The 27,699-nt window shown below is 37.0% G+C and overlaps 1 protein-coding gene across 1 annotated transcript in view; it reads right to left on the bottom strand.

Annotated features, from left to right (window-relative positions):
* Nucleotides 1-27,039, bottom strand: part of RNF17 (ring finger protein 17) — a 46,516-nt gene extending 19,477 nt beyond the window's left edge. Inside the window, exons 1-21 of the mRNA XM_035903774.1 lie at nucleotides 26,963-27,039; nucleotides 26,210-26,301; nucleotides 25,429-25,487; nucleotides 24,314-24,369; nucleotides 22,886-22,985; nucleotides 20,760-20,840; nucleotides 19,456-19,556; nucleotides 18,489-18,660; nucleotides 17,037-17,113; nucleotides 14,669-14,743; nucleotides 13,457-13,487; nucleotides 13,228-13,282; nucleotides 9,188-9,349; nucleotides 8,085-8,274; nucleotides 7,477-7,642; nucleotides 5,912-6,102; nucleotides 4,702-4,840; nucleotides 4,046-4,199; nucleotides 3,228-3,343; nucleotides 951-1,071; nucleotides 92-209 (exon numbers count right to left, since the gene is read on the bottom strand). Of these exons, the coding sequence (XP_035759667.1) occupies nucleotides 92-209; nucleotides 951-1,071; nucleotides 3,228-3,343; nucleotides 4,046-4,199; nucleotides 4,702-4,840; nucleotides 5,912-6,102; nucleotides 7,477-7,642; nucleotides 8,085-8,274; nucleotides 9,188-9,349; nucleotides 13,228-13,282; nucleotides 13,457-13,487; nucleotides 14,669-14,743; nucleotides 17,037-17,113; nucleotides 18,489-18,660; nucleotides 19,456-19,556; nucleotides 20,760-20,840; nucleotides 22,886-22,985; nucleotides 24,314-24,369; nucleotides 25,429-25,487; nucleotides 26,210-26,301; nucleotides 26,963-27,039 (2,333 nt within the window). The remainder of the gene's footprint in view (nucleotides 1-91; nucleotides 210-950; nucleotides 1,072-3,227; nucleotides 3,344-4,045; nucleotides 4,200-4,701; nucleotides 4,841-5,911; nucleotides 6,103-7,476; nucleotides 7,643-8,084; nucleotides 8,275-9,187; nucleotides 9,350-13,227; nucleotides 13,283-13,456; nucleotides 13,488-14,668; nucleotides 14,744-17,036; nucleotides 17,114-18,488; nucleotides 18,661-19,455; nucleotides 19,557-20,759; nucleotides 20,841-22,885; nucleotides 22,986-24,313; nucleotides 24,370-25,428; nucleotides 25,488-26,209; nucleotides 26,302-26,962) is intronic.
* Nucleotides 27,040-27,699: the final 660 nt, after the last annotated feature.

Raw genomic sequence — 27,699 nt, 5'->3', positions numbered from 1 at the left:
CTGGCCACTCGAGGTGCCATACTGAAGCCAGTAACTCTCTTACACAAATTCAGTATTTCTAAATACTTCAAGTTATGCGCAATGTATTTACCCAGGTATGTAGGATGCTAGGTCTTCTTTAACTAGCTGGCAGTTAACACTAAAGCTTCTTCCATGAACAGCAGAAGAGTCAAAGAGTTCAATAGATAAGATGTTATTATCTAAAATTTCTATGAATAAATAATATAAATGTAGTTAGTGCCAATCAATGACAGTAAAGACTATCGTTTTAGAGACATGGCAAATAGTACTAAGAGATGGAATTTTGTAAAATTACATTTGACTTATAAAATAATTGATTCTGAACATCAACAATATGTAGAGGCTTAGCTTTGCACATATCAATAAAATTCATTTAAAATACACCAACAACTACAAAATACTTTTGTACAAAGAAAGCAACTGCTGCGTGTCATTTCATTTATTACATGGGTTCCAAACCACCATTCCACCACAGGTGTTGAAAAATAACTAGCTGCATATTAACAGTAAGTAGTATTGAGAAAAATCCTACTAAGGCATATATGTGTTGTCTGAAATTCTTTTTTTGTTTTTTTGTTCCCTCCCGCCCCCCCGCAATGTTTTAGAGCAGCAGGGATCACACTCCCAGCTACCAATAATGTCAGGAACAGTCAAGGATGGCTAGTACTTTTGGGAACAAGCCCATCTTAATAAACCAGGATATTTATATCACGTAATGCTGGTGTCATAAACAGAGCTTTTGTCAGAAGTTGTATCTGTTATGTCTCCTCCAATTAGTTCATGTTTAGATATTCTCACTCCTGGCTGCCTCTCACAAGTATGAACATAAGCATTTCAAATAAATACTATTCAAAATCTGAAAGTGCATGTTTCTACATCTGAATTAATTTAATATTTCAATATAAATTAATACACTTCCGATAACTTACCAACAACTGAACATAGCATAAATTTATCTTCAGTCATTTGTTCAAATCTTTCCTTGGCTTCTCTGCTCCAGTCATTTGCCCCTTTATAAGGCTCAATGCAAGCCAACCTGCACCTGATTGCCTAAAGAATAACTCAAATTATGTATCTACCATCACATATCACAACCATCTCATTATAGCCACATCACAGTCTTTGCTTTGCACTCATGCAGAAGAGCAAGACACCATGACCTTGGCTCCTGGTTCCACATGACCATTATTTGATTTAAGATGATTCCCCCCCCACCAGCAGCTGAGCACGAACATCAAATTCAGATATGTTCTTGCTGAGACAGAAAGAGCTTACTTCTCCTTGCCTCCCTTTATGGCTAGGCATAGAATTGGCTGCAGAGACCAGGAGAGATTATTGCAGAGAGGTGATAAAGAAAGCCTTTATCCTGTTTTGCTTATCAGAATATAATAATCCAGACTCAAAGCATCTAATATTAGTACCTTGTTATTGTGCCAAAAGAAAGAAAACTAACACAGGTGGGGGAAAGCGGAGAGAAACGAAATAAAGACAATAGAAAAAAGCATGTTTTGTGCAGATATTCTTAGAATAACAGCAGTCAGGAATACGAAACTAAGACTGACTGACAGGTTAAATAACCATTAAAAGAAAGGGCTGTGGATGACATAATCAACACCACATTTAAGCACGGCTCATTCCATTCTTGGCCAAGATTTCTGCACCATCCAAGTCCATTAAAATGCCTGCAGACTGTATTATTCGTTTGAAAAAATTCCAACTCTCTTTTACAGCCTAATGCAAACCTCTCAAACAACCAACTTACATTTGAGGAAATGCAGTATGTGATCATGTGTGACGACTTACCAATGCTTACATGCAACAGGACAGACCTGCAAAGCAGCCTCACTACTCTGACCTTCTGAATGCTATTTTGCAACTTTGTGCTCATTCATGTTTCAAAGAATTTTAAATCCTTAAAAATTACTTTTTAAATAGAAAAAAATTGAAACCATAGCAACACATAAGCAGACTCAAGTCTGCTGATCATTCTATTACTTGCATTAAAGCTAACAGGAATGGGAGTTTCTTACGTAAACTTCAGGTGTAAACACCTTGCCAGAGTGTTTCACCATAACCTATATATGGCATAAGAATGCTGAAATTTGAGAGTAACTGATGGGTTCAAGTTTTTTTAGACCATTCTCTAGTGGTCATATACCCATCTGTATCTGTTAACTCTTCAGCCCCTTCTCCTTTATGTTCAAAGTGAGGAGGCCTAGTAGTATGACAAACTCTTAACGGGTTCTTCTGAGGATTTATTTTTGGTCAGTAACAAGCAATCGGTTGGAATGATGGGATAACACACATCAAAAATCCCAACACCCTTATTCATTAGCCACTCTGATCTGAAGTATTAATACATTGCAACTGCAAGAACATTTTGGCATTTTCAGAATGTTTTCTCTCCTTTCCTGTCAAAAAAGGCTCAATTATTTTGGCCAAAACTTTCCCCAGAAACATCTGCTCAAAATACAAACAATTAAATCCTATTTTCAGTAAAAGATGCTGGCCAACCTTAGTTACAACAGTCACTACTTCTGGTGCCTACAACTGGTTAACAAACCCTGATCAGCATACGAAGTTTTAAAGTTTAGCATAATTACAGTTGGCAACCAGAACTATGGAACGAACAGCTGAAGAAAACGAATTATTTTCTACTTATGTTGTGTTTTTGATTTGACAGAAATACTTTGCCATTTCCTTTCCCACTCAGTTTTTCCTCTTTCTCAGAAGGGGGAAACTCCTACAATACCTAAAGTTAGAAAAACACAAAACTTTAAATGTCACAAAACAAAAAAAAATAATTTTTAGTAAGACCATTATTAGATCATCATTTGAAAATGAAGGAATGTAAAAATTAATTCATCTTACTATGGAGTAAAAGAAGGTATTTGAATTGCACACACACACACACACACACACAATGTATACACACCTTCTTACTGCAAGGTAACATTAGATTTCATTCACCTCCTTACTGCAAGGTAACATTAGATTTCATTTAAAACTGAATGATAAAAAAAAATTAGGAATTTTCAATGTGCAACCAAAATGTATTAAATAAGTCGCATCATAAACCCATGTGAACATTTTATTATTGCTTAACATTTTATTTACTTCAGAACGTTAACAGCCCTCTTTTTCCCCTTCCATCCACTGAGATTGTATTAATTTTGAATATTTAAGTCAGGCAAGCACTAGTTTACCTTTTCTGGAAAGCTGAGAAACTCCTTTTTTATTTTTCGAATGTCTTTAAGAGTTAAGTTAGCGACGCTGCCAAAGTCAACGTATTTTACTGTAACTTCTTGACAACTTGGCAGCCCTTCAAGAAAAACAACCCAAGTTATTAAAACAAAAAATAGGTACCTGATACAGGTTAAAGCACCAGAATTTCAGAGCAAAACCCACATTTACACCCTATCATCATAAAATACCACATTTTCAAATGTTCTATAAACCAATTCAAAAACTATATTCTTTAAGAGCCAGCTCTTTTGGGTTCCTGAAATGACAGAGTTAGCATTTTGGTCCCTTTCCACCTAATCACTTTATGAGACACTGGCACATTAAATACATGCCAAGTAGACCTGTCAGCATACAGGCAACACAAGAGGTCAGCACGAGTACACTCCCCGTCCTCTTTGGAATTACTATGGGGAATTATTAACACACACTCATTACACTCAGAGGTTGACTATAATAGACAAATTTGTAGTTCAAACTGTAATAGAAGAAAGTGAAACATTATTTAAAATAATTATATAATAGTGTCAATAATTTATAGGAAAGTAAGTATACCACGTGTCTTTCTTTAAAAAGAGATAGATGTATAAAACATTCCATTAATAGAAAAAGAATATAACATGAATTAGTGCTACTGACTTTATGAACCTACCTGTTAGTGGAAGAATGCCTAGTAAAAATTAGGGCTGTTTGTTACTATTCATATCCAGCATGTGACTCTGATCTAGTACCACATCTCATTTTGCAACCTAGCATTAGAATGAAAGAATCAATACCTCACCTATAATCTGTGCTCTGTACCAATTCCCATCTTTCTGTTTTGCAATACAGGCTTGGCCTTCAACTGGGCAGACAATATCTAAGTTTCTCCCATACTCCTGTTTATATACCTCCTGAATTTTCTTTGGAAGAGCTAAAGAATCCAGGCTCGCTCCCTAAAATAAGAAAAACAAAACAATCAAAACCAATCATATACACCAGATGTTCTTTTTTTTTTTAAATGGTATTTTTTCTCTTTTAAGGGACATTTTTTCTAGTTGTGTACTTCCTAGTCGCCCTGTCCCCCCCCCCCCAATTAAACAGTGGTTATGAATACAGAAAGTGAATTAAAGAAAGTGAATTAAACCGTTGTTGAATATTGCCCTGTTCAATCACCATTCTAAACAGTAAAACACTACATACCCATACAGGAAATTAACCATGTAACAAAACTGACAAAGTTAACTTTCTGGAATTCTAAGAATTCCTGGAATTAATCTAGGATTAATCTAGGATTGTAGGAACTAACCTCATCTATTAATTCCAGGAATCCTAAAGCTGGTAACAAGTGACAGAAATTAATGTACATTTTACCTGATTTAATGTGGACTAGAAGTAGCTCAACACTAAAATGCTTATTCAGAGTTTTATTTAAATAGACCTAATTTCTAAACTTACCAATTGGATATAGAAATCACTTGGACTATTGATGTGGCAAACTACAACAGAGACTTCTTCTCTTTCTTGTGGAATCTTAGGTGGATTATACCGCAAGACGGTATTATTTTCTAACTGACTGGGAAGCTGTGATCTAAACCTAAGATAAACAAAATGAAATTTTGAATAAATTCTGCCAAAATGAACTGAAAAGGAACCCTTCTATATTCAAATGTCAAGTTTCCCATAAAAACCGCAAAATGGTGTTATAACTTGATTCATGTTTGTATGAATAGTTTGAACTTTCCTTCTTGCAGCTGGTGCAGCCAATTCTCTCTAATGTTTCTCCCGTCACAAATGTAACATACGAAGAACGATATATGGCAGCTGTCTCCCAAAAAGATTTTGTTATTTGCAATGCAGTAGCATACATTTAGATTGTTAAAAAAATAAAAAGCTAGAACCCACTACATCGACAAAACCATTTTCTTTCAGATTTCCGTTTCCTCACTTATGAGGAAAAGCAATTACCTGAGGAACACAGATGCAGTAAAAAAAATCTCCCACTGTTCTCACCACCATAACTAGTTATGCTCAAATATAAACGAAGACCTTTCTCTGTGTGCAGCACAATGAACTATCATTTCCTACAGATTTGCATGCCATACCCCTGTACCCAAACACCAAAACACTCATGTTGTTCTCCATCTCCTGCCTCTTCCACTGGTCCCTCCAAAGCAGTTCTCCTCCATCCTAATGCCAAGCTTAAGCTCCCCCTTACGCCCTATCATTGTTTCTCCTATTCACTGTGCTGTAAGCATCAGCATCACGTGGCTAGTTCAGATGGGCTGACTATCCTGTCACTGCCTACCAGCCAAATCAAACAGAAACAAGGCTGGTGTCTGTATGTTTTTCTGTCTGTGGTAGACACTAAGTAAGGGCTTCTCCTTTCAATCCCTTGTTATTCAAACTTGTACAGAAACATAAATTTTGCCATTTTCTAAAATAAAGTTAATTATCCAAATAAAGCCCTGAGCAGTGCAAATGAGATGCCACAGTGCTTATTAGTGAAGGTAAAAAAAGGAAATCAAGAGATATTGCTCAAGATTAATACATCACACATTAACATATCAAACACTTCAGAAACAACTTGCTTGGTAAACTTCACTTTGTAAGTATTATGCCGTTATCATTTATGGCATAAGAGCATAAACTAAAGGAGAACACATACCTTGCCAAGTCTAGAAAAACCAACGCATCCTTGAGAGACACTGGCATGTTATTGCTTATTTTACTAAACGGAGGTTTTTTCAAATCCACAATGAGAACACCATCCTCTTCTCTAAATATGGTCATTAAAACAACTTTATTATTTACCATTCCTAAAAATTTTGTCTTTGCTTCCTCTCCCCAACCTTCACTCTGTGTTAGGAAGAAAGAAAAAGTTACTGAAGATGTAAGAGAATGTTGAAACAAAAAGTACAAATAGTAAATAAAAATAAAATAAAATAAAATAGAAACAAGGAAGGGAGCACAGATGCATCTTTACAGATTAAATAATGAACACACCACACCATTAGACTGTCTAGTCCATAGCCAGGACAGCATTGAACAGTATTCTTCTATGATGGATTTGTAAGTGTTTTTAAATCCATAAAAGTGAGTCAGATCAAAGGGCTGCAGTTTCCATCATGTTTAAAGATTCAAGATTTCATTCCCTCTGATTGTTCTGATAAACCAGATTGTCATAAGCTGTTTCATTTCATGATTTACATTTCTGCTCTCCCAATTAGTTTTGAAAGTTTATTCTTACATTTTCGTATCTTTATATGAATGTACAACATAGTTTGGTCAATTTACCAATTTACCATTTGTCCACAACATCCTTCTTGACATTTTATCTACCTTGAAAAAGCCTGTCTGAATTTATTTCTCTTGGAGCAAATTAATGCATTTCTCATTTGATACTGCAAATCTGTGCTTTTTAGGTGTGAAAAAAATGAAAGCACAGACAAGGCATTTTACCCACACCTGTGAAAATTGTTCCAGATCTTTCCTATTTAAAGCTACTTCAGACATCATCAGACTGGTAAGAAAACCCAAAACCAACCAGCAGTTGTACTGTCAGAAACGCACAGCTGCACTGGACATAGTTCTTTCCCATGTGAATGTGGCAAAAATAAAGAAGGCCTAATAAATAAGTGAATATTGAAGACAATAATGCTGCAATATACGTCTTTTTTCTAAGGGAATAAAGGCTGATAGTACTTTATTTGTTGTTATACTGAAAGAGAACAAATAACACTTTTCAATATCTGGCAAAAAAATTTAAATAACAAAGGACAATCCCTGAAAAGATCATCTTAAAAATTCTGAAACCATTTCTTCTCTGTTTGGATGATTTTTGAAAGTTACTACTTGCATAATATCAGCCAGCCATGAAATAAAAATATCAGTTCTGTAATTTGTTTTTAAATTTGACAAAAGAACGTATCTAGATAGAGTAACAGTAGTGAGATTTAAGCCTGAAATACGAATTTGTAAACCCAGAGGCTTTTTAAGACAGACTGCTATAAGCTCTTGTTTCCTTTCCAATGAAAGCAATGCAACCCATCTTTTTACAAGAGATGATTTAACTTTTTTTTTTTTTTTTTAAAATAAAATATACCCTGTATTCCTCTCGAGTTTCCTTCTGTTTATACTGGAATAAGATCATTGTAAATTATGTATTTAAGTTCTTTAATATAAATCTTAGGAAGAAAAAAGATCTCCTGAAATAGTACAGCTTCTACTTACTGCATTTTTGGGAACAATATCTTTCAATGAACACCGTACTGCTAAAGGAGGAACAGCTGCAAGTTCTGCCTCAATATGCTGATCAGGCTTCCTTACAAACAAACAAATGTCATCTGTTTCAATAGTTTGCAGAGCAGCAGGTTCAGGCCTTTCAGTGGGAACATATCTATTGTCAACGGGAATAGAAGCAGTACTAGCTTAAAAGAAAAGCAAAAAATCCCAACACCAAAAAAAACCCAAACCAAACCCCAGACTTAAAATAAAGGTCATTATTGCAATAATTGGCATAATGTCATGTCACTGAAACAAAACCAGAAAGTCTCAGTGAAATGCATTTCTTTTTTAATACTGAGGACTCAGTGTTCTCTTTTGCAATGCAAGTCTAAGTTAAACATTTTTATGTATGAAGGCTTGTACACTTGTATACTTACATACACCGCCACTTTTCCTGTGGGACATACCCACATACAGAACATTAGTGTCATTTGGATACCTGGTTATCTGCTTGCATGAAGGTGATGGAGGACCTGTTTCTTAGTAGAAATCCTCCTGAGTAACAACAGTCAAGGACAACAATTGCAGACAAAAACCTCTCTCTGTAAACATACCCTGAGAAAATTAGAACCACAGAGCTCCCAAAATCGATCAGGAATACTTTCAGCAGCGCAATATCACAAACTTTCCATCTTCTCGGACCACGAGGCTTCCTCTCATCTTTACTTTTTAGGGGAATTAGTTCAGTGATAGTTCCACGGCACCACATTCCAGTTTCCTTACTCTTAATAAAAGTTCTAGCACCTATATGGAAGCAAGTAAAAAAAAGAAATACCAAATTTAGTATTTGTAGATATTTCACACTGGAAGTATTATTACAGTTCTGCATAATGTTCCATTGTTGCCTATCTTCCACAGAGGTAGTAAGAGTGCTACTGCTAAAATAAAGACAGAAAGACATTAAAAACTTGTCTCAATAGCCACAAGAAGTTTTCTCCCCCCATTCATTTATACAGTGTCTGTAAGGCTAGGAGGTGTTTGGCTTGTATCAAGAAGTAATTTCTGGCAAACTTTCTATACCTCTTAGTAAAGTGCCAAAAAGCCACTGAAGTTGAGGGCTATTACATACTTCTAATCACTTTTCTAAAAACCTCCTAGAAGCAAGTAACATTGTCAACATGTGGGCTAGAAAATAATTTCCATGATTTAGCAATTTATTATTGTCTTTAATTTTTACTTCCAGAATGGTTTCCGTCTAGTTAGTGAACTTCAAAAAAAATTACCTATCCACTCAAAGGGAATGTTGCTTGCATGAGCAAAAGCTGATTTACTGAAGTAATGAAAGAACTAAGCTAGTCACTAAAATCAGTATACTGAAAAAACTATCGGTTAACAATTACCACCTAATGCTGGAAAACATTAGGTTTACAGCCAGGTGTTTCAACTGCTGGCTACTCTAAGCACTCAATTTGTTAAGGTTGAGAAGAAGAACTGCAGAGTCTTTTTTACTTCTGCTGTTCTTGTTCATATGATTTAATAAAAGTCTACTGAACAACTGTACAATGTTTCCCAAAATGCATTAATTGTAGATTCTAGAACATATAAGGACTGCTTTACTATGTCAAGGCAGGCAGGGAGGAGAAAAAAAACCCTAAGGAAGACATACTGCAAGATAGTATTTTAAGCTAATGTAGACCTTTATAAATTAGTAATTTACCTAGTTCCAAAACATCTGAAGGTAAGAGATATGAACTCTTATTACAACAAAAATTTTTCAATTTCTTCTCTAAAACCCTGGCTTCTTTCTTCTGTGAGTATCTCCGAATATAGAAGTGGCATGGATTTATAACATGGCTTACAAACACTAGTTCTGTCGAACCTGAGTAAGACATAAAACACGTTATCAAACACTCTCCAAATGGCTCCAACAGATATTAGACATGTGATTAGGTTTATAGTGCATTCATCATAACATTACCTCAAATAGCTTTTCATCTGACAAGTCTGCTCACACTTGCTTCAAACTAGTTACCATGTTTACTTTCTGATTAAACCTGCTCTTTTGAACTACCTCCCTTATGCTACCCTGCAAAACAAAAGACTCTCTCACTGCTTACAAAGTGGTAGCCTGAATTTAACAAATTCAGAGTTTGTATTCCTTCTATTTAACAGAGAAACAGGAAGCTTCTAGAAAGCAAATTAGAGACATTAAGACTCCTAACTTTAAGAACAGGTATGCTGAGCACTTTTGTATAGTTATTCAGTGATAATGCATGAAGATCAAGGAATGGCCCAAGCTAGCCAAAAGATTACCCTATGTAAGACAGTGCTTCTGACTAAGCATCCAAATCCTTTGTACTGCAGGTACCTCCCTTGATTTGGGATCCAAAAATACAGGCTTCTCTTCCTGAAGCTACTCACCAAAAGTGGTGGATGGGTCAGAAGGTTTTAGGAGCACAGCAACTTGATTCCTACAGGAATATTTTACACCACAACACTTCCTGCCAAGAGTGGATAGCATCATCTAGGTCCAGTGCCACCTGCATGACTGATCCGGGCACTGCAGACAGATCTGCAGCATCCCAGAGTACCGTACTCTCTGTGCTCATCCCTGAACTACATCTGATCGTGGGCAAAAGATGGTACAAAGAATCTGGCATTTGAAACATTCTGAGCACATACGTAGGACTGTGCTCGGAAGTTTATGAAATGCAGTGTCCAGAACAGATGCAAGATTATTACTCTAGCGCTTTTCCAGAAATGACGGTATCTGAGTGAAGAGTCTGAAGGACTTGAAAGATTTCAGCTACAGGTACGCTAACTCTTCTGGATCACCCCCTGGTCACCACCTCCAATGATGTGATGAGTCAGCCAGATTGTCTTAAGTAGACCAGCAAAAGCATGCAGTAACAGTCACTTCACTAGATCAGCAAAGGCTGATACCTCCAGCCAAAATCAGTAACAGGAGCTGGGCCAGTTCTGGATCAGCAGAGCCAGATGGATCCAGAAGAGATTTCTTTAAGCTGTTTGAGTATGTTTCTTACATTAAATGCAGACAAAAAATCCCAACAAACCACAGCTGCCTGAAAAAGACTTGAAAAATTTAAGAAATATTATTTATCTGATAACTAACCCCACTAGCAGGAGAGAATGAAAATCTCTTATCAAATTTCAAATTATGCTTCCCATAATCCCCAAAGATCTAGCATTGCACAAAATACATATTTTAGTGTATTACTGATAAAAACGATCACATCAGGTAACTGTCATCACTTAATCTCTTTAAGATTTTGTTCTCCTAGTGTATATGTAACAGATACTGAAAATTAAGTGCCTGGTAAGACTCAAATATCACACAACTGTGATAGTTGTAAGGTGTTTCTCTCTCCATGAGAGTTCTCTGATGTCTAATAAAGGGTGAGCACACAATATGTTAACTTCATTATGGGCACTAGGAGAGTTTCTCTGCTAACTACTTATTTCCACAGAATTTGTTATGGACTTAAACTGATCAAATTCCCTAATACTCTTTCAAGTCTCATTAGGAGCAGCCAGTGAATTAATGAATTTTTGGACTGGAAATTCCCAGGGAAAAGCACATTTATATGACTCTGAGGTTAAAAACCACAAAAAAGCCCAAACAAAAAACTGAAAACAAACAAAAAAATGTAATTTCCTTAATCTTTTTTCTTTGCTAGTATTATTTTGTGTCCTAGATTAAGGCACATCTTTTTGCAGCAGTGCTTCTTCCTCTGTCCTCAGTGTCTTTCTTACCCAATACTGTGATCTCTACTCTGGAACTTTTATTACCATTTACACTCAACAATGAACAAAGCTCGAAGCACCTCACAAACTGTGCCTACTGAATTTTTGAATGAAGAAACTTATTTCTTCAAATTACTCTCTGTTTTGTACATATATCTGTTCACTCATAATTCAGAAAACCAAACATAGATGGAGGGAGAACAAGACAACAGTTCAAAATTCAGGATATAAACTACCGACCTAAGAAATGGGTCCCACTGTTCACAGCAAGCACTGCTATCACTATGACAAATATCTGCCAGGTGTTGAGAACCACTGCCAATGTTGAGTTTCTTAAAGTTGCTTGGGAATTCCCGTATTGCATCTTCCAACTACGTGGGTTTATGGTAAATCTTAAAAGACGGTATAGTCTTTACATTAGCAAGGAGAGCAGACGAGGAAGTGTTTTTGCAGAGCAAAACTGCTAAGAAATGACATCTGCTCAGTAAGCACCTCCCACATTAGTTTTAACTGGAGGGAAGATCACTTCATGTGCCCCAAGTCTGCTCTTAAATGTGAGCAAATACATGTTAACTAGGGATGGTCAGGAGATCTGCTTCCTAGTACATTCCTGATCCCAACCAGAATGCTAAATATATGTGTCCAACTCTCCAACAAATCCCAGTGTCTGCTCTCACTGCTTAGAGGACAGGTCCCTTCTAGTAAACTAACCCATATACCAGACAGGAAAACCACTAACCAGCTTTGTGTTGAAAAGGTGTTTCCCTCTTGAAGAGTTTCTTCCTCTGTTCATCAGCATGATATTCTGCGGGAAACTCTGTGTATTGGTTTAGGAGAGAAGTTTAATGCATTAGGTTAGTTAAGTATTTGTACATACATGCTAAATCAGCAAACACAGTGAAGAGAAACTACATGTACAGTAAGGGTACTGCGAAGGCAAAAAATTCTCCTATCTGATGTGACTGAAACAGATGCACACACAGTGACTGTGTGCACATGGCCAGCCCACACGGTAATTCCAAGATTACAAACCTATCATTAGAATTCTTAGATTCAAGACATGCAAAATTCATGTAACACTGCAGTTTGAAAGAATTTTGTTCTGACAAGAGTTTTGTGAAGTCCACTGGGATTCTGGAATATGCTATTTTAGAGAGTCATGCCCAAGCTCTGACATTTACTTCACCTTCATCACAGCTATACACTACCACCCCTACCCTCTCCCTCATCCTTCCCATGCATTACTAATCACAGGGATTTTCTAGGTATGTTGTGGACATAGAACACTCTTGACGCTAAGCATCTTAACTGTACTGTGGGACGCATCTATCTATTCACCCCTTCTTATCGTATCGGAATTTCCATGGTCCAACTTATTCCTAGCGCCTTCAGCCTTATCCCTGAGCACCTCCTGGACACCATCTTGGTAGGCTCTGCTGGACTTACTCCAGCATGACAGTGACTTTCAGTACTGCAGGGTCCAAAATGGAACACAGTACTCCAGATTCAGTCTCACAAGAGAGGGGAAGGATCACTTCCTGGATCTGTTAGCTACACTCTTACTAATACAGTCCATGGAAAACCTGACAAGCTGAAGAACTTAACTGTTATTGCCAGTTAATGTAGGACAATGCCCTAGGAGAAGACCCAGGAAGTCAAGGGAACTGCCAGAAAAGCATCCTCCAGGAGCCAAGGTCAGAAACTCTGAGGGGGTTGTAATCACCAAGAGTCAAAGAGAAGCACCCAGGCAGACACAGGAACTTACGACCCCTCTTTGAGAGAACATGCGAGAAAGTTTCCATTGAGGTAAGGTGATGGAGGACAAAAAAGAAACTATGCTAGCTCAAAAGAAGACCAAAGCAAAATACAGACATCATTAAGGAATTCATATGAGCTAACTTTAAGTACGAACGCACAACATAATACAAAACACATAAATAACATGATGCTCAGGAATGGAACATTGAAAGCATCAGGTATGAAGAAACTTACTTTCCAGGTCATCTTCAAATATTTCTTCTATTATGACATCAGGGCTGGATGGAGACTTGGGTAGAGCAAGAGTACTCTGGTGATGTATCATAGGAAGTGTTTCTTGTATTTGAGTATTTTTCACTTCTTTGTGAACACTGAGTTGTTTTGCAAGAGCCTTTATTTTACTTTCTCTGCTAAGTGCTGGAAACATACTCTCTACAGATGATTGAGTATCGCAGCCTGGCACTTCCTCAAGGATGTGTTGTCCATTATCTTCACTACATTTGGGAAAACATTTATTTGGAGACAAATTAACATAATCCAGTCTGTTTTCAGAAAAGTACACAAGTCAAAGCAGAGGTTTGATTAATAACATAGCACTATGTTAAGAAAACACCTCCTAAGAGCTGATTGAAATAAACTGCATTGTTTTTGAATACAAGACAACAAAACCGGTAACATGATTTCTGAAACCTCAAAAGGATTGGCACAGAAATGCCACATATTCTTGGGCACAACTCAGTACAAGAGCTACCCCTGCTTAAATGATCAGAGACCACAGGTACAAACGATTTGAAAAAAATTTTAATAATGTGATAGATAGTTCAAGTTAAAAACAAAAGGCATGTCAGATGCTTTTGTACCAAGTCACTCTTCACTGTAATCTGCAGCATTTTTAAATACTATAGTATGCCTTAAGCCTTTTTTAACATAACGAGTGCTAACTAAAATGGCCCTAACAGCAATTCCATCCCATTTTCTCAAGTTTTTGTCAAAGACTGCAGAGAAAAACAATTAAAGGGGACTAATACAATAAAAGCAATTACAATTTTTAAAATAAAAGTTTTTGCTTTTCTCTGGTTCAAGTTCATCTTAAGTAATTTCTTTTGGCATTTGATGCAGCCAGTATTTAGACTGTGAAGTGGATAAACTATGTATTTCAGTATTTGCTGTTATTTTAGAGATTTATTTACACTTACATGAAATAATTTTCATATGCTGAAATGATAAACATCTTATTATGTGTACTATGAATGTGTAAACATTGTGCTTGTGGACATGGTTTAGTGGTGGGCTTGGCAGTGTTAGGTTTATAGTTGGACTCGATGATCTTAAAGGTCTTTTTCAACCTGAATGATTCTATGATTGTATCGTTAAAATGCCAGCCAAAGCTGAAAAGCACACAGCATAAAAAAATCTTCATAACTTAAGTGATACAGTGGAATGTAATTGGGTGAAACAGAAGTAAAACTGAAATGTCAGAACTGAAACACTAACTGGATTAACTGGAATGCTGATTGAAATACCAGCATCTGAAGTTTTGCTTTGTTTTATTATACTCTTACAAACCCACAAGCATATACAGATTTTTTTTTACATTTATTCTCCAATAAATATTTAACCATTAGAAGCACAAGTAAGTTACTGTACTTATCCTTGTCATTAAAAAAATACTTACTCCCTTGTTGTTCCCCATTCAATCTTGCCCAAATTTTTTAACAAAGACGTAATCTCATCAGTGTTTAGGAACAACCTCGAGAGAAAAGAAACATTATAGAAGGTGACATGAATACCTAAATTGCTCTGACAGTTTGAGATGTATGATATTTTTCAGCATAATATTCATGGAGGGGCAAAATAAGAGATTAATTATGTACTCCAGTTTCATTCTTCCATTCCTATTAACAACAGATTTGGTTGCTCATTTATCTTCACATTCATACTCAAAAACTCTCTTACCTTTTGTTTCCTCTCACATGCACAGTGTATTCCAACATTCACTGAACTGATTTTTCACACCAATACCCACTTTAGTTCAATAAACTATTCTGCATGAAGAACTCTCCCAACAGTCCTGAAGACAAAACCGTAACTCAAGTCCAAAATGTTCTTTTTATTCTGTTTATTGTTACGCTAATAAACAGCTGACTCCTTCACCAATGAAAGCTAGCAAAATCTTTTAAGTCCTTTTACAGTTAGGCTAAGAGAACTGTAAATATAACTTCATTCAATCAAACCCTTAGCTTTGCTATCCATTTACTATGAACAATTTGTGAAAACTGAAGTGTAAGCAGTATTGAACAGCCCATCTTTTCTTCTCCCTCCCTATCTATCCTTCATTCTACAGTATTTTATGTCTATGGAATGTGTCTCAACTCCTATGTACCTCCTAACTGTGATTTTTTCACCTTTGATTTTGGAGGTGCGAGGCCTTTATACTCATCCTTCATCAGATCTCCTTTCTGTCCTGCTTTGTTCAAGTTCTTAAAAGGTCTCCCAATACAAAAAAATGTGATTTTTGTTATGTTTTAGCTTTCTTCTGGGTTGGGAGAGTTTGCCACTGTGCATTTAAAAAGGCTTTTCCGGAACTCTCATTCACCACTGACATTATCTTCAAAATGGGCTCTACCTACCAAGTCACTAAGTTTACTAGAAGATTATTTTAAAGATTCCTTTATCCACATTCTAATGACTCAACTAACATACAACAGGAGGAGTCATAATTTTTGTCAAGCATTGGGAACAGGCTGCCCAGGGAAGTGATTGAGTCACCATCCTTGGAAGCATTTGGCTGAGAGTTGGGGTTCTTCAGCCCGGAGAAGAGAAGGCTGTGGGGGGACCTTATTGTGGCCTTTCAATACTTGAAGGGGGCTTATAAGAAAGATGGGGGCAGACTTTTTAGCAGGGCCTGTTGCAATAGGAGAAGGGGTAATGGTTTTAAACTAAAAGAGGGTAGATTCAGACTAGGTAAGAGGAAGAAATTTTTTTACAATGAAGGTAGCAGAACACTGGAACGGGTTGCCCAGAGAGGTGGTAGATGCCCCATCCCTGGAAACATTCAAGGTCAGGCTGAACAGGGCTCTGAGCAATCTGATCTAGGTGAAGACGTCCCTGCTCATTGCAGGGGGGTTGAACTAGATGACCTCTAAAGGTCCCTTCCAACCCAAACTGTTCTATGATTCTATGATTTAGAAGACGTGCAGATATGGCACTTAGGGACATGGTTTAGTGGTGGACTTGGTAGTGTTAGGTTAATGGTTAGAATGATGATCGTAAAGGTCGTTTCCAAACTAAATGATTCTATGATAATTTTTCACACTTTGCATGCAAATGATCAACATTCCTGTGTGCCAGTCTAAATCTGATGGCATACAACCACTCTATCCCCCAGTGTGGTTCCATGTCCTGAAATATAATAGGATCCCCAAGATGTTCCAACCTAACACCATCTTCATTCTGTCCCTCCTTCATTGTTCCTGAACGTGGCTTTTATGCACTAGGATTACAGTACTCTGACCAGCCTTATGACCAAGCTGCATAGGGTCAGCTGTACCACAGCCGTAACATATTTTCGTGTTCATTTCTGGTATAGAAATTGTATTTGTCAGTTCCAGTGAGGTCAACTGGGATTTTCCACAGATTTCTTAAGACATCAGTGCCCCAAAAAGCATTTCAGTCTTTCTTGAAGATGAAAAATGGATTAATTTTTTTAAAAAATAATTAAGCCATTATTTCCCCAATTTATTTCTACTTATAAGGGAAGGAAAGCAAGTTTAAAAAATTCTTGACAGACTTCTGCCACTTTTAAAAGCGTATATATTTCTTTACATAGCAGCACATTGTGCTTTCTCCCCGATGCCTCAAATGAACACTATTGCGCATTGTTAGTGATGAGTTTGTATACAACTGAACTAGTAGTTTTTCCATAAAATGCAAGTGAAGCAACTCTATTTCTGCTGTTTAACTGTTACATGAACAGTTTTTTTAATTAAGATAACCAGTCCATTCATTTACCTCCCAGTGTACCTCCCGCTCCAGTCATTTACCTTGGAGATATTTTTTCCTTCAAAATATTCACTCTTGAGAGCTCAGGCTCAACTGGCAACTTTAAATTAAAAATAACCTGGAATTAAGAAGTACAGTCTTAGCTTCTATTTTACAAAAAGCAGATTATACAGGCACCTATTATCTACAACATGCCAAAGCCAGAGTATGACATCTTTAATTTTACAGAAAAAAACCCCCCAAGAGTTTACTCATTAACAGCCAATAGCCAATTCTCAACTATGTCTTCTTACATTGCTAAGACATAATGGTTGGGGATTTTGTAATGTTAGTATGTGAACAAAAGCAGGAGTCAGATTTTTCTTTTGTATGAACAGCAACTGAGACTTCTAAGTAAGAAGATAGGCCTATGGGAGGACAGTTGTTGGGTGCCAGCTCCCAAAAGTCACACTGGGCAAGACGAAGGCAAATAACACAATAAAGGAGGAATCAAACTTCTTTTCTGGGTCAGGTGAGAAAGCAAGTTTCTTCATATGGAAAGTGACAACTGGATACAGGGAACACGACAGTCTAAAAATCACACTACTTCAAAGAACAACGAGACCAGTTATTCATTATTTTTCTCAACGCAAGGACTACAAAGGCTCCAAATGAAACAACTGGGTAGCACACTGAGAAAGGAAAGAGAGAGCTATTTTATAAACACCTCATTTTAAATATTAAAATGTGGAACTCACTGCCATTGCATATGAATACATACATATAATGTACATATATACACCCACATATACACTGCTGCAAGCATTATGAAGACATTCAAGGAAGCTTATGACACAATGAGATAATGTTTACTCAGTGTAATGACCCTGATGTATCCCAGTGATCATAAAATTCTTAACCTTCAACATCCTATACTCACTAAATGCCCAGGTTCTTAAGACTCTTCCTACAAGTGTCTTTTCCTCTCTGTTGTCAGAGACAGAAAACTTCACAGGATGGACCTTTGCTCTGATAGAGCATGGCGGTAGCATGGGTTTCTATGAACAGCAGATATGATGGGGAGGAAGAATGGAAGCAAAGGCCTGGGAGCAAGAGGATCAGGAGAGGTTGGCTACTAATTCTGGAGCAGTTCAGTGAGAAGGTTGGGAGAGCTCTGGAATGGGAAATGCTTGAGAGACTTCTTAAGTGCTGAAAACACTGCTCTTTCACTGATTAGTACTGTGTCACAGTTTTCCTGTCCTACCCCTCCATTTGCTGTTTCAGATAGCAAGCTCTTCAAGGCAAGGACCATCTTTTTTGTTTCATGTCAGTCACCAGACCCTAATTTGTGAGCAAGACCAAATTATATATGTATAGAGATGGGGTAAGAATACATTACTGCAAAAATTTCAATATTGAAGTCAGCGAACTGAAAGACAGATCACAGAAACTTTCAACCCAAATTTGAATGTATTCATTAAAAATAAATTATTTCAGTGCAAGAATGTAACTACCTGAGTGAGATCACAATAGCTTCTTACAGAAGGTGTCATTTTTAATTCCTTTGCAATCCTAATGGCACCAATCAAGCACTTTTCCTTCTCTTTAATGACTTCCTTAGCTTTTGCAATACCAGCATTGTAGTTGTTGATGCTCTTCACTAATTCTGCACACAACTTCTTTTTCCTGTATTAAAAAATTACTTTTCAGAATTTAATAAGCACTCAGACATACCTATTCAATACCACAACACAAAGAGGATGCATCTCACAAGGAACTATCATGTTTCTCCAACAGTGAAAAGTATGGAAAACTCACTTAGTAAGCGGAGGAACCACAAAAATTACAGAGTTCACACTGAAAAGCCACTTTGTTTGGAGAAACATTTTTTTATTAAATATGTAAAGCACTCTTCCATTCAAGCCTCCTGATACTTTCCTACACATCCAACTGAAAACTAAACAGTTGGATTTTGCAATTCAGTCTATTAAGAGATCCGATCCCCCTCTTAGAGGCTCTTCTGCAATCCTAAGCTTTGACACCCCTTGCCAAATCTGAAGATAAAAATATTTTTGAAAATTAAGAAATAAAGGGTCCTTGGGCTTCCATCAGCTTGAAAATTTGCAGGAAGTCAATTTTTTAAAATGTTATTTTTGCTGTTAAACTGATCATCCACTAATGGCAATATCAAAAAACCCTCATAATGGAGCCACTTCAGAAAACCAGTATCATTAAGCGTATTTGAAGTTTTTTTCTTTTTTTGAAGAGCCAAAGCTGCATAGACTAGTGTTTTTCAATCATGCAAACCAGCTCCAAGATGCTACTATGAAAGGGCAAAAATACTGCACAAAAATTGAAGACAGGTATTACAAAATACTGTTATGAGGAAGACTGAAATTTTATTTAGAATTCCTTTATCTGAGTTAGAAACAACTTGATAAAAACAACTCCTCCCCACCATACTACAAACCACATTACTACCTTGACATGAGAGAAGTAATAAGTTCATCAAACGTTCTATCTGCAGTTTCTGCAACTTTGTCTCCTTCCTGCTTCACTTTCAATTCGAAGTATTTCAGCATCTGTTTCATTCAGTATTGAATAAACATGCATTTATTATCTCTTTATTCATGAGTATTACTTCATTGTTCTCACATTACTTTTTCTTTTTTTTTTTCCAAATTCACAACAGAAGCAATGAACAGTAAGACAGCGATCAATACTCCAGCAGAAAGAATGACATTAAACCACACTGTGGTTGGGTAAAAACAAAAAACAAACCAAAGACAACTCAGAGGATGACTACGTAATGTAACGGAGGAAAAATCATAGCTCATTAATTTCTTTGTTTTCTCTAGTTGTCTCCCTTTGTTGTCTTCTAGTCAGCTCACACTGCCTGGATCCTCATGTCAACTGAGGTCTTTAGCTATATGAGGCAAAAACCACATAGATCTCAGCCCCACCTTCCTTACTTGACATTCTAATACAGCACCGTACAAAGATAACTAGCATGCTAAGATTTCTACTGTTTTTTAAAACTCATTGTGAGCATAAAGAAAAAAAAAAAAGATTCTTCCTCTGGCTAACCATCAGTGTTGTCGGTATAGTTACGTTTAATGAAGACACTATGGAAAAAAAATCTCAGTAATGCGACACTGCTTTGGCAATTCTCAGTCTTTGTTGAAAAGCTGTTGGAAGACCACAGTTGTATGCCTCAATTATTGTATTAGAGCTGCTGAAATTGTAGGTTTTTACAAGATGCTGTTAGTATATGAATTAGGTATTTAACATAACTCTGCTTAACTCACACATCAACCACTGCAGCAAAACAAGTTAGAAAGGGAATGGGAAACAGGTTTTAAGGACACTTCATACTACACTGACTAGAATGAATCTGCTTTAGGCTTTTCGATTGTTAAACACTTCTATGCCTGGTATCTTAGAATACATGTAAAAAGTAAATAAATGGCAGACAGAACTGCAAGCTCTTCCACAGCACATTTAATAAGAGCTAAAGTTTAAATAAAATAATTATCATTGATGAAGTGCATAGGTTACTCAGTAAAACCTATTAACAGCATTATCCAGTATTTTAGGATTCTTCCTACATTCTATACTGTGCATAAAAATGCATTACTGGATTTACACATTTTGCGTATTGTGTCTGTTAAAAAAACCAAACCCATGTTTAAATAGCATGTCAGTGCGTGACTACTCATAACAAAAAGCTTCAGTCAAGGATAGGATTTAATATTTCCTGATCTATTTAACTTATTTTCACCCACCTCATCTGCATCATGTAAGTGGCTGAGATTACAAATAGCTATGCACAAAGCTTCATCAATATCTTCCATAGTTTCGTGGTCCTGGGGAAAGATTTGCCAATGAATATGAAGTTGCTTGTATGACTGGAAGACAAGACGGGCTACACTCATTTGCCATTTTGACAAAGAGGCACCTGATATGGGTGACTGATAATCTGTGTAAGGCTCTGAGCAGCTCTACAGCTGTCAACAGGCCCAAAACACTTAGCTCACCTGAGTTACACTAAGAACATTTACATTGTAGTATTTCTGAAACATGGATTCTAAATTGTTTAACACATGCAATTTATTTGCACACATATGCACAAAAACCAAATTAAAAGATAGTACATGAAGGAAGAGCAAAATAAAGTTACAAATATAGAGGAAAGAAAACATGCAAGACTGAAGAATGGCAATACTGCAGCCTAGAAAGAAGTAAAATATTTAGGAATGTCATTTGGGGAAAAACAACAAAAATGAAAAAATGTAGTAAGGTCCCAGTGTTATGCTGATGCAAGAAAAGACAATAAAATACTTGCATATGAATTGACACACAAGCAAATGCACATACATTGTACTGGCACTACTAAAGCTAGCACTAAAGACTACTGATTAGAGTGCTGGTATTTTGCTAAAAGCAAAATGAGAACATCATCAGGTGGGGATGCCCCAAAAAGTCAGGTTCTGCCTCTGACCAGACACTAGTGTAAATGAAAGGAAGTGCTGCCCACAATCTGGGAGAGACCTGTTAGTCACACACATCATTATGGAGTTTATTAAAGACGTGTGTTGTCACTTTCATCTCTAGAACAACTTCCCAATTAATGTATCTGAACACCCCTGACCAATTACATCTCCTTCCTAGAAGCAGAAAAAAGGAAGAAAACCCTCTTCCTATCATGACTTGGATGTTAACTGTTTCAGGAACACTTCCCTATGGCAACTATTCCCACTCGATTTTGAGCAAATGCAAGGAGACATAATAGGCAAAAATGTCATGGAATTACATTGCTCCCTCTCTACTTTGTGGTTCTTATTATGATCAATGACGCAGCAATAAAAACCCTTCCAAAACTCAAAACATGGATATACTCATTCAGTGATGTAAGAAATTATACCATTAAAGATCTAGTAATCACCAGCCACAAAATAAAGGAGTCTGAAAAAAACCTTAAGAAATGAAAGTAGCAGTTAGACTAGGATCTCAATAAATGTGGATTTTCACATGAGCTCATTCTCAACAACTTTCTCCAAAGAAAGAAAATATTCTGTCAACAGAAGAGGTGACTACCATCAAAATACGGCTTACAACCTCAACCTCAAGATACTTCAAAGATGACCTCCAGTTATTTCCTGTTACTGTCAATGGTAACATACTGAAGTTTAAGATAACATGACATGGCTTTGTTTCACATAGACTGTTCAAAAAAATGTTCAGAAAAGACAACCTTTTTCAAACTTCAATGGGCACTGTAACAGAACTACCTAAGAAGCCAAGAGAGACATTTGCAAGTTACAATTCTTTCAAGGTAACTGTATAGGACAATCTCCATAGAAGAGAGCAGGAGTGGCACAGGATGTATCATTCATTTCCGTTTCACTCTGTCATTTTAAAATATCCACAACAGTAGTTCACCTGGCCTAAAACTTCACAAGCCTCATTCAGAAAGATCAGGTAGAAAACTTAATAAAATGTTTCAAGACAGATCCAGTTGCCCAACAATCTTGTTGTCCTTGATTGACTACTTTAAGGATGTGTTGCATGAGCCTTGCAGCTGTCTCAAGCTTAAAAAGAAATAAAAAAGCCCCAAACCCAAATACTGTGATGCCTCAGCTGTTTTTTTTTAAAAAAAACTAAATTCAAAATACATGGGTTTCACAGCCAGCTGAATACACTATTGCTCCTCAAATATGATCTGGTTGGGTTTGAGCTGCATTCATTTTGTCAGGTTACTTTACAGCTGCACATCAATTCTATGATTAAGATGGAGTAATAGCACATAACTCTTAAGGCTGCCAGTTTTTGTGTTTTAAGAAGTGCAGTATTAACTATGCATATGCAAAAATAACGAGTGAGAGTATAAGGAAATTCCATATTAACACACCATGTCTGCTGATGGAGCTAGAGATGGTTTATCCCGCAGCCCATCATTTGAAGAAACTGGGTGCTGAACACTTTTGTCTTCAGTATTGTGACTGAAGAGCCTGCAAAACAAAACTTTAAGTAAAAAACCTACACATTTTAAATAAAGTATCAAAAATTCCCACAAATAGTTAAGACACAATTTGAGCATTCCAAAATCTGTCATTAAATACACCTCTTTTTAAAACAGTAGACTGCGATATACTACAAATACCTCATTTTTCAAAAAGTTTCCTTTCTACTAGCATCGTCTTAAAATTCATCTTCAGTAACTGTTTTCCCTCCAACAATTTTGGCAAGGCTGAACAAAAACCTCAGTAGGCAGTAGCGATTTTTATCCTCAAAGAGGGTAAAATGCATGACCATTAACATTCCAGGATTCATTTTTTATTTGTTGCCCAAATATTTTCCGTTAGATATCCTATCAGATGTTGATTAGGTTGTTAAAAATCTTTGAATACATGACATTATAATAAAACTATGTACTGACAACCTGTTAGGAAGGCTCTTGAATTACGTTGTATGGTCACCCATCTCTGCTCTTCTGCAAAGTCCACATGGATCTAAACAGCTGTCAAGACTCTCACAAAAGCAGTCGGCATAAACCAGCCTAATTACAGGAAGCATGGCGTTGTTACTCCTGTGCTCAGTCTGGTGTTTCTGACGGACTGTGAGAGGGCTTGGGAGAACACTGCTGCAGAGACTGACAGCCATACATGAAATACTGAGTTTCTGTTCTACTTTGGGCAAGGTTAGCTGTGTGTTTTACATGCACCAATCTCGGAAGACAGATTTCCTAAACCTCCCTTACAGAACAGGTCTGTATAGAACAGGTTCCTTATGTAACACATCTGTAAGAATTATCTGGGCCTATTCTCATTTGTATCAACGTGAATCTCCACAGCAATGGCAGCAGCGGGAAAGACACCTAATTTAAGACTTCCTTCAAGTTCACATAGGCTAGACAAATAAGCAAGTTAATGTAATTTAGATGTGACAATCATTGCTGGCATCTAATCTTTATAGCTGTGACTGGTTATCTTAGCAGGACATGTAGTGGGAGCAGGAGGGGAGTGAAGGGAAGGAGGCGCTTCAGTGATACAGTCCTTCCTACCACAGCCTGGCATTTCAGCAGTTCTCACTCTCCCTCTGAACCCTTATCAGGGAATTACCACAGTGTTTAAAGCTTTTGGTTCCAAACATTTTCAAGCCAAACCACAGTACTAGACATGCATGCTGAGAACACATTAGTAAAGTTTAAAAAACATATTAGAACCAAACAAATAAAAAATCAGCCCAAGAAAAATGGCTAGAAATGCCTGCTCGGTCAAGTCCTCCCCCGGTCTGGCATCTAGACACACAAAAAACAGTTGAGTTAATAAAGGTTTACCTTGCTAGCCTTTGTGAGTTGCCACCGCACAGCCCAAGTTTAAAATCAGATTTGGTCTAAATTCAGAGGGGAAAAAGTAAAGCAAGTTCAAATACAGGGTTAAATCGAAGCCCCAGTAAAAAAAATGTTCTTTAAGCCTGTTTTTACCTTCAGTACCCAGGCCCCCTTTTTTCAACAAGACCAAGCTTCCAAGCTAGTGCTGCTGAATTGAGCAACCAGAGGTGTAAGAAATCAGCTTCCAAGCTGAAGCTCTGTAGCCATCAGTCTATCTCTGCGGTAAATGAGAAGTGTTCCTAGTACAAGGAATGCTGACTTCCTGTTTGCTCTTAGTACTTTACCCTGCTATTATGCAAAACTTCTAACATAAACTTGATTATAACTTATTTTTTCAATGAAGTTTAATGACAGGGCTTAATTCCAAACATTTGTCTCATTTGTATTTTGCAATAAAGGGTAAATCTGAAGTTCACAACAGAAAAAACAGAATGGCCACATACCTTTTGCATAAATTAAAAATAAAAAAACCCCCAACATTTAGTGTTTGTCCAAAATATAGATTTCTGTGAAACAAATAGTGGTACCATGTCGTAACACATAAAAGATTCACAAGCAGAGCATTTTTTTTTAAATGCAGAAACAGGGATATATTTGTAAGTTGTGCACTACTGTGCAAAGTGCAGTTGTGTTTCAAAAAAACCTTTTAAGTCTTTTTATTTGAGAGCTGACCAGGAAAGAGGTTTTTTTTGGTTTGGTTTTTTTTATTGTTTTGTTTTTGTTTTTTAATACTTATATATGCATCGGTTGCTTTCTTCACATTATGTACAGATGAGAGGGTGGGACAGAGTTGGCAACATGGGGCACTATGGAAACCTTAGCTTAAACTTTCCTAAAACCAGACTTTGGACATCAAATGTGCACCATATAACTATACGGCATAACGAGAAATACTATCAGCGACTTGCTGGGGAGCATGTGGTTATGAAGTGTAGGCCCTTATCTCAGGGGGAATCCGATCTTGCTTTAATCACTTTCAATGAAAATGCAAAAGATTCTGTAATATCACTATTTCAGACCACCACAGTGACTACTGAGCAGAAAGCTTTAGATCAACTTACTTCTGCAGAAGAGAAACCAAACAAATCAGTGTCTTCATCCTTCACGTCATCATGCAATGCTGTAAAATCAAGCATAGGAAACACTTGCAAGCAAATGGTGTTAACTGTAGGGCATCTTAATCAGCGAGACAAACAGGAATACATGGTCACTGGAGTAGCCCTCTACATAATATTCATCAAGTCAACAGGAATTTGGACATTGACTTTTGTAATGACAGAATTTGAAAACTAGGAATACAAGTCCAATTAAATAGATGTGGAAGTTACCTCGGAATTACAAAAATTTCCTTGCATTTAATGATTAGGATATTATCTGCATTGTTAGCTACATTGGGTTGCTGCTACATTCAGTACAGGATGAATACATGAAAGGGAAGGCAAAAAGGCAAAAGAAAACATGCATTCAAAATGTGTACCTATAGTACAGAAAACCCTCCCCTCCCCCCCCGCCCCGTTTCATAAAGCATCCACAAATACTATGTACTCAACACCACTTTACAACTCTTGTAAAAAAGATACTCAAGTAGAAAATCCCAGAAAAAATGAGATTTCTTTTAAAACAAACTTTTCATCAGCTTTGTCAAGAAAAACAGCAGGAGGGGAAGAGAAAAGATATTGGTTGTTCTCGCCGAGTACTGAATATGTAGCAAATAAACAACGCGTTAATCAAATCTGGCAGCCCATCTATTGTCTTTAACAGACCATAAAAACCATAAATTAACAGTGAATACTGCACACCACAAAACTGCTGGAAACACAAGTCAAGATCCAAAAGCCTTACCTTTCACACTCGTGGCTTTTGACATATGACACGAATCACTGTTTCTCAGACTTGGTTCTGTAAAATCCTCTTCTAGTATCTTAAGACATTGCCTTCACAAGTAAAAGTAAAGGTTTAAGATCATTAAGGTTATCAACCAAACACGAATTCTGATTTCCAGCTCTCTTAGAACTAAGCTTGCCCATTTTCTACCAAACAACATTCGGTAGAAGAAAGTGCACGTAATGAAACACACACCACAGACACAAGAATTTTGTTACCCTCTTTGAACCAGATGCAAAGCAATTTACCTCTATGATAGCGAATTTTCATCCATAAAGGGGGTACGAGTTTTAGGTATGCAGAACTGGCATTTAATGTAACTAGAACCCGCTTTAATAGACAATAATCAATTTTAATCACACTCATTCTATAGGTATTTAACCAAAAAATATCAAATAGCTCAACAGTGACTTATTTAGTTGTAAAATATACATACAGATCAATACAAGATATTGGTAGCCCAGTAACTCAGTATTTGACAGCATCCCAAGATACATTTAAAATGTCTTTTTCCCTGAACCAACTCCAAATGCTTAAACTTTACAAAAACCATGTTTTATGCACATACATAACATATAAAAATGGACTCACTTGCAACACTGCAGAATACAAACAATATATTCTACATTTCGTCAATACTTTTTCCTGACAATTATACTGTCAGAACTTAAAAATAATACAACCACTAGAGTAACCTCAAAATTCACATACCTTATAGCTCTAATTTTCCTTCTTTTAAGCTCTTCATTACTGTCACCCGCCAAGGAGAACTCTTTCTTTCTATTCATGATGGCGTCTGACTTAAAAAAAGGAAAAAAAAAAGTAGTAAATTCTCTGCAACATACACATTTCATCACTTCAGCAAACACTAGAGGTTACTTACCTCACTTGGCAGACAGTAAAACAAGAGACATAAAATTCATACAAAACATACACCTATTTTCTCCTTTAGAATCATAAAATCGTCTAGGTCGGAAAAGACCTTTAAGACCATCAAGTCCAACCGTTAACCTAACCCTGCCATCCCACCACTAAACCATGTCCGTAAGCACCTCATCTATCCTTCTTTTAAATACCTCCAGGGATGGGGAGTCGACCACCTCCTAGGGTATCCCACTCCAGAGCCTGAATTTAAAAGCGAATCTTTTAAATGTAGCAGAACAGTGGCCTGTTTTGAACCCCTGTTTTTAGGGATGTATTAAGCTACACCCCTAACCTCTCCACTACCGGACGCAGCAGGAGACACTGCTGGTCTTCAACCTCCTTCCTGTTCACATATCCTCCATGATTCTCTTTTCTGCAGTATCTCAATGCTGTAGGCTCACTCCCTGTTTGCCTACCACCGACCCCTTTCCTTAAAGCCTGCTTTTTGGCTTTTTTTTTTTTTTTTTGCTACTCGACGGGAGAGCTCTTTCCTCCCAGCCGGCGCCGCCCAGCGCACCACTGCC

Source organism: Egretta garzetta, unplaced genomic scaffold (genome assembly GCF_000687185.1).
Source record: "Egretta garzetta isolate BGI_Z169 unplaced genomic scaffold, ASM68718v1 scaffold401, whole genome shotgun sequence".
In the NCBI taxonomy this organism is placed as follows: Eukaryota; Metazoa; Chordata; class Aves; order Pelecaniformes; family Ardeidae; genus Egretta; species Egretta garzetta.
This window is presented reverse-complemented; position numbering and strand designations above follow the sequence as displayed.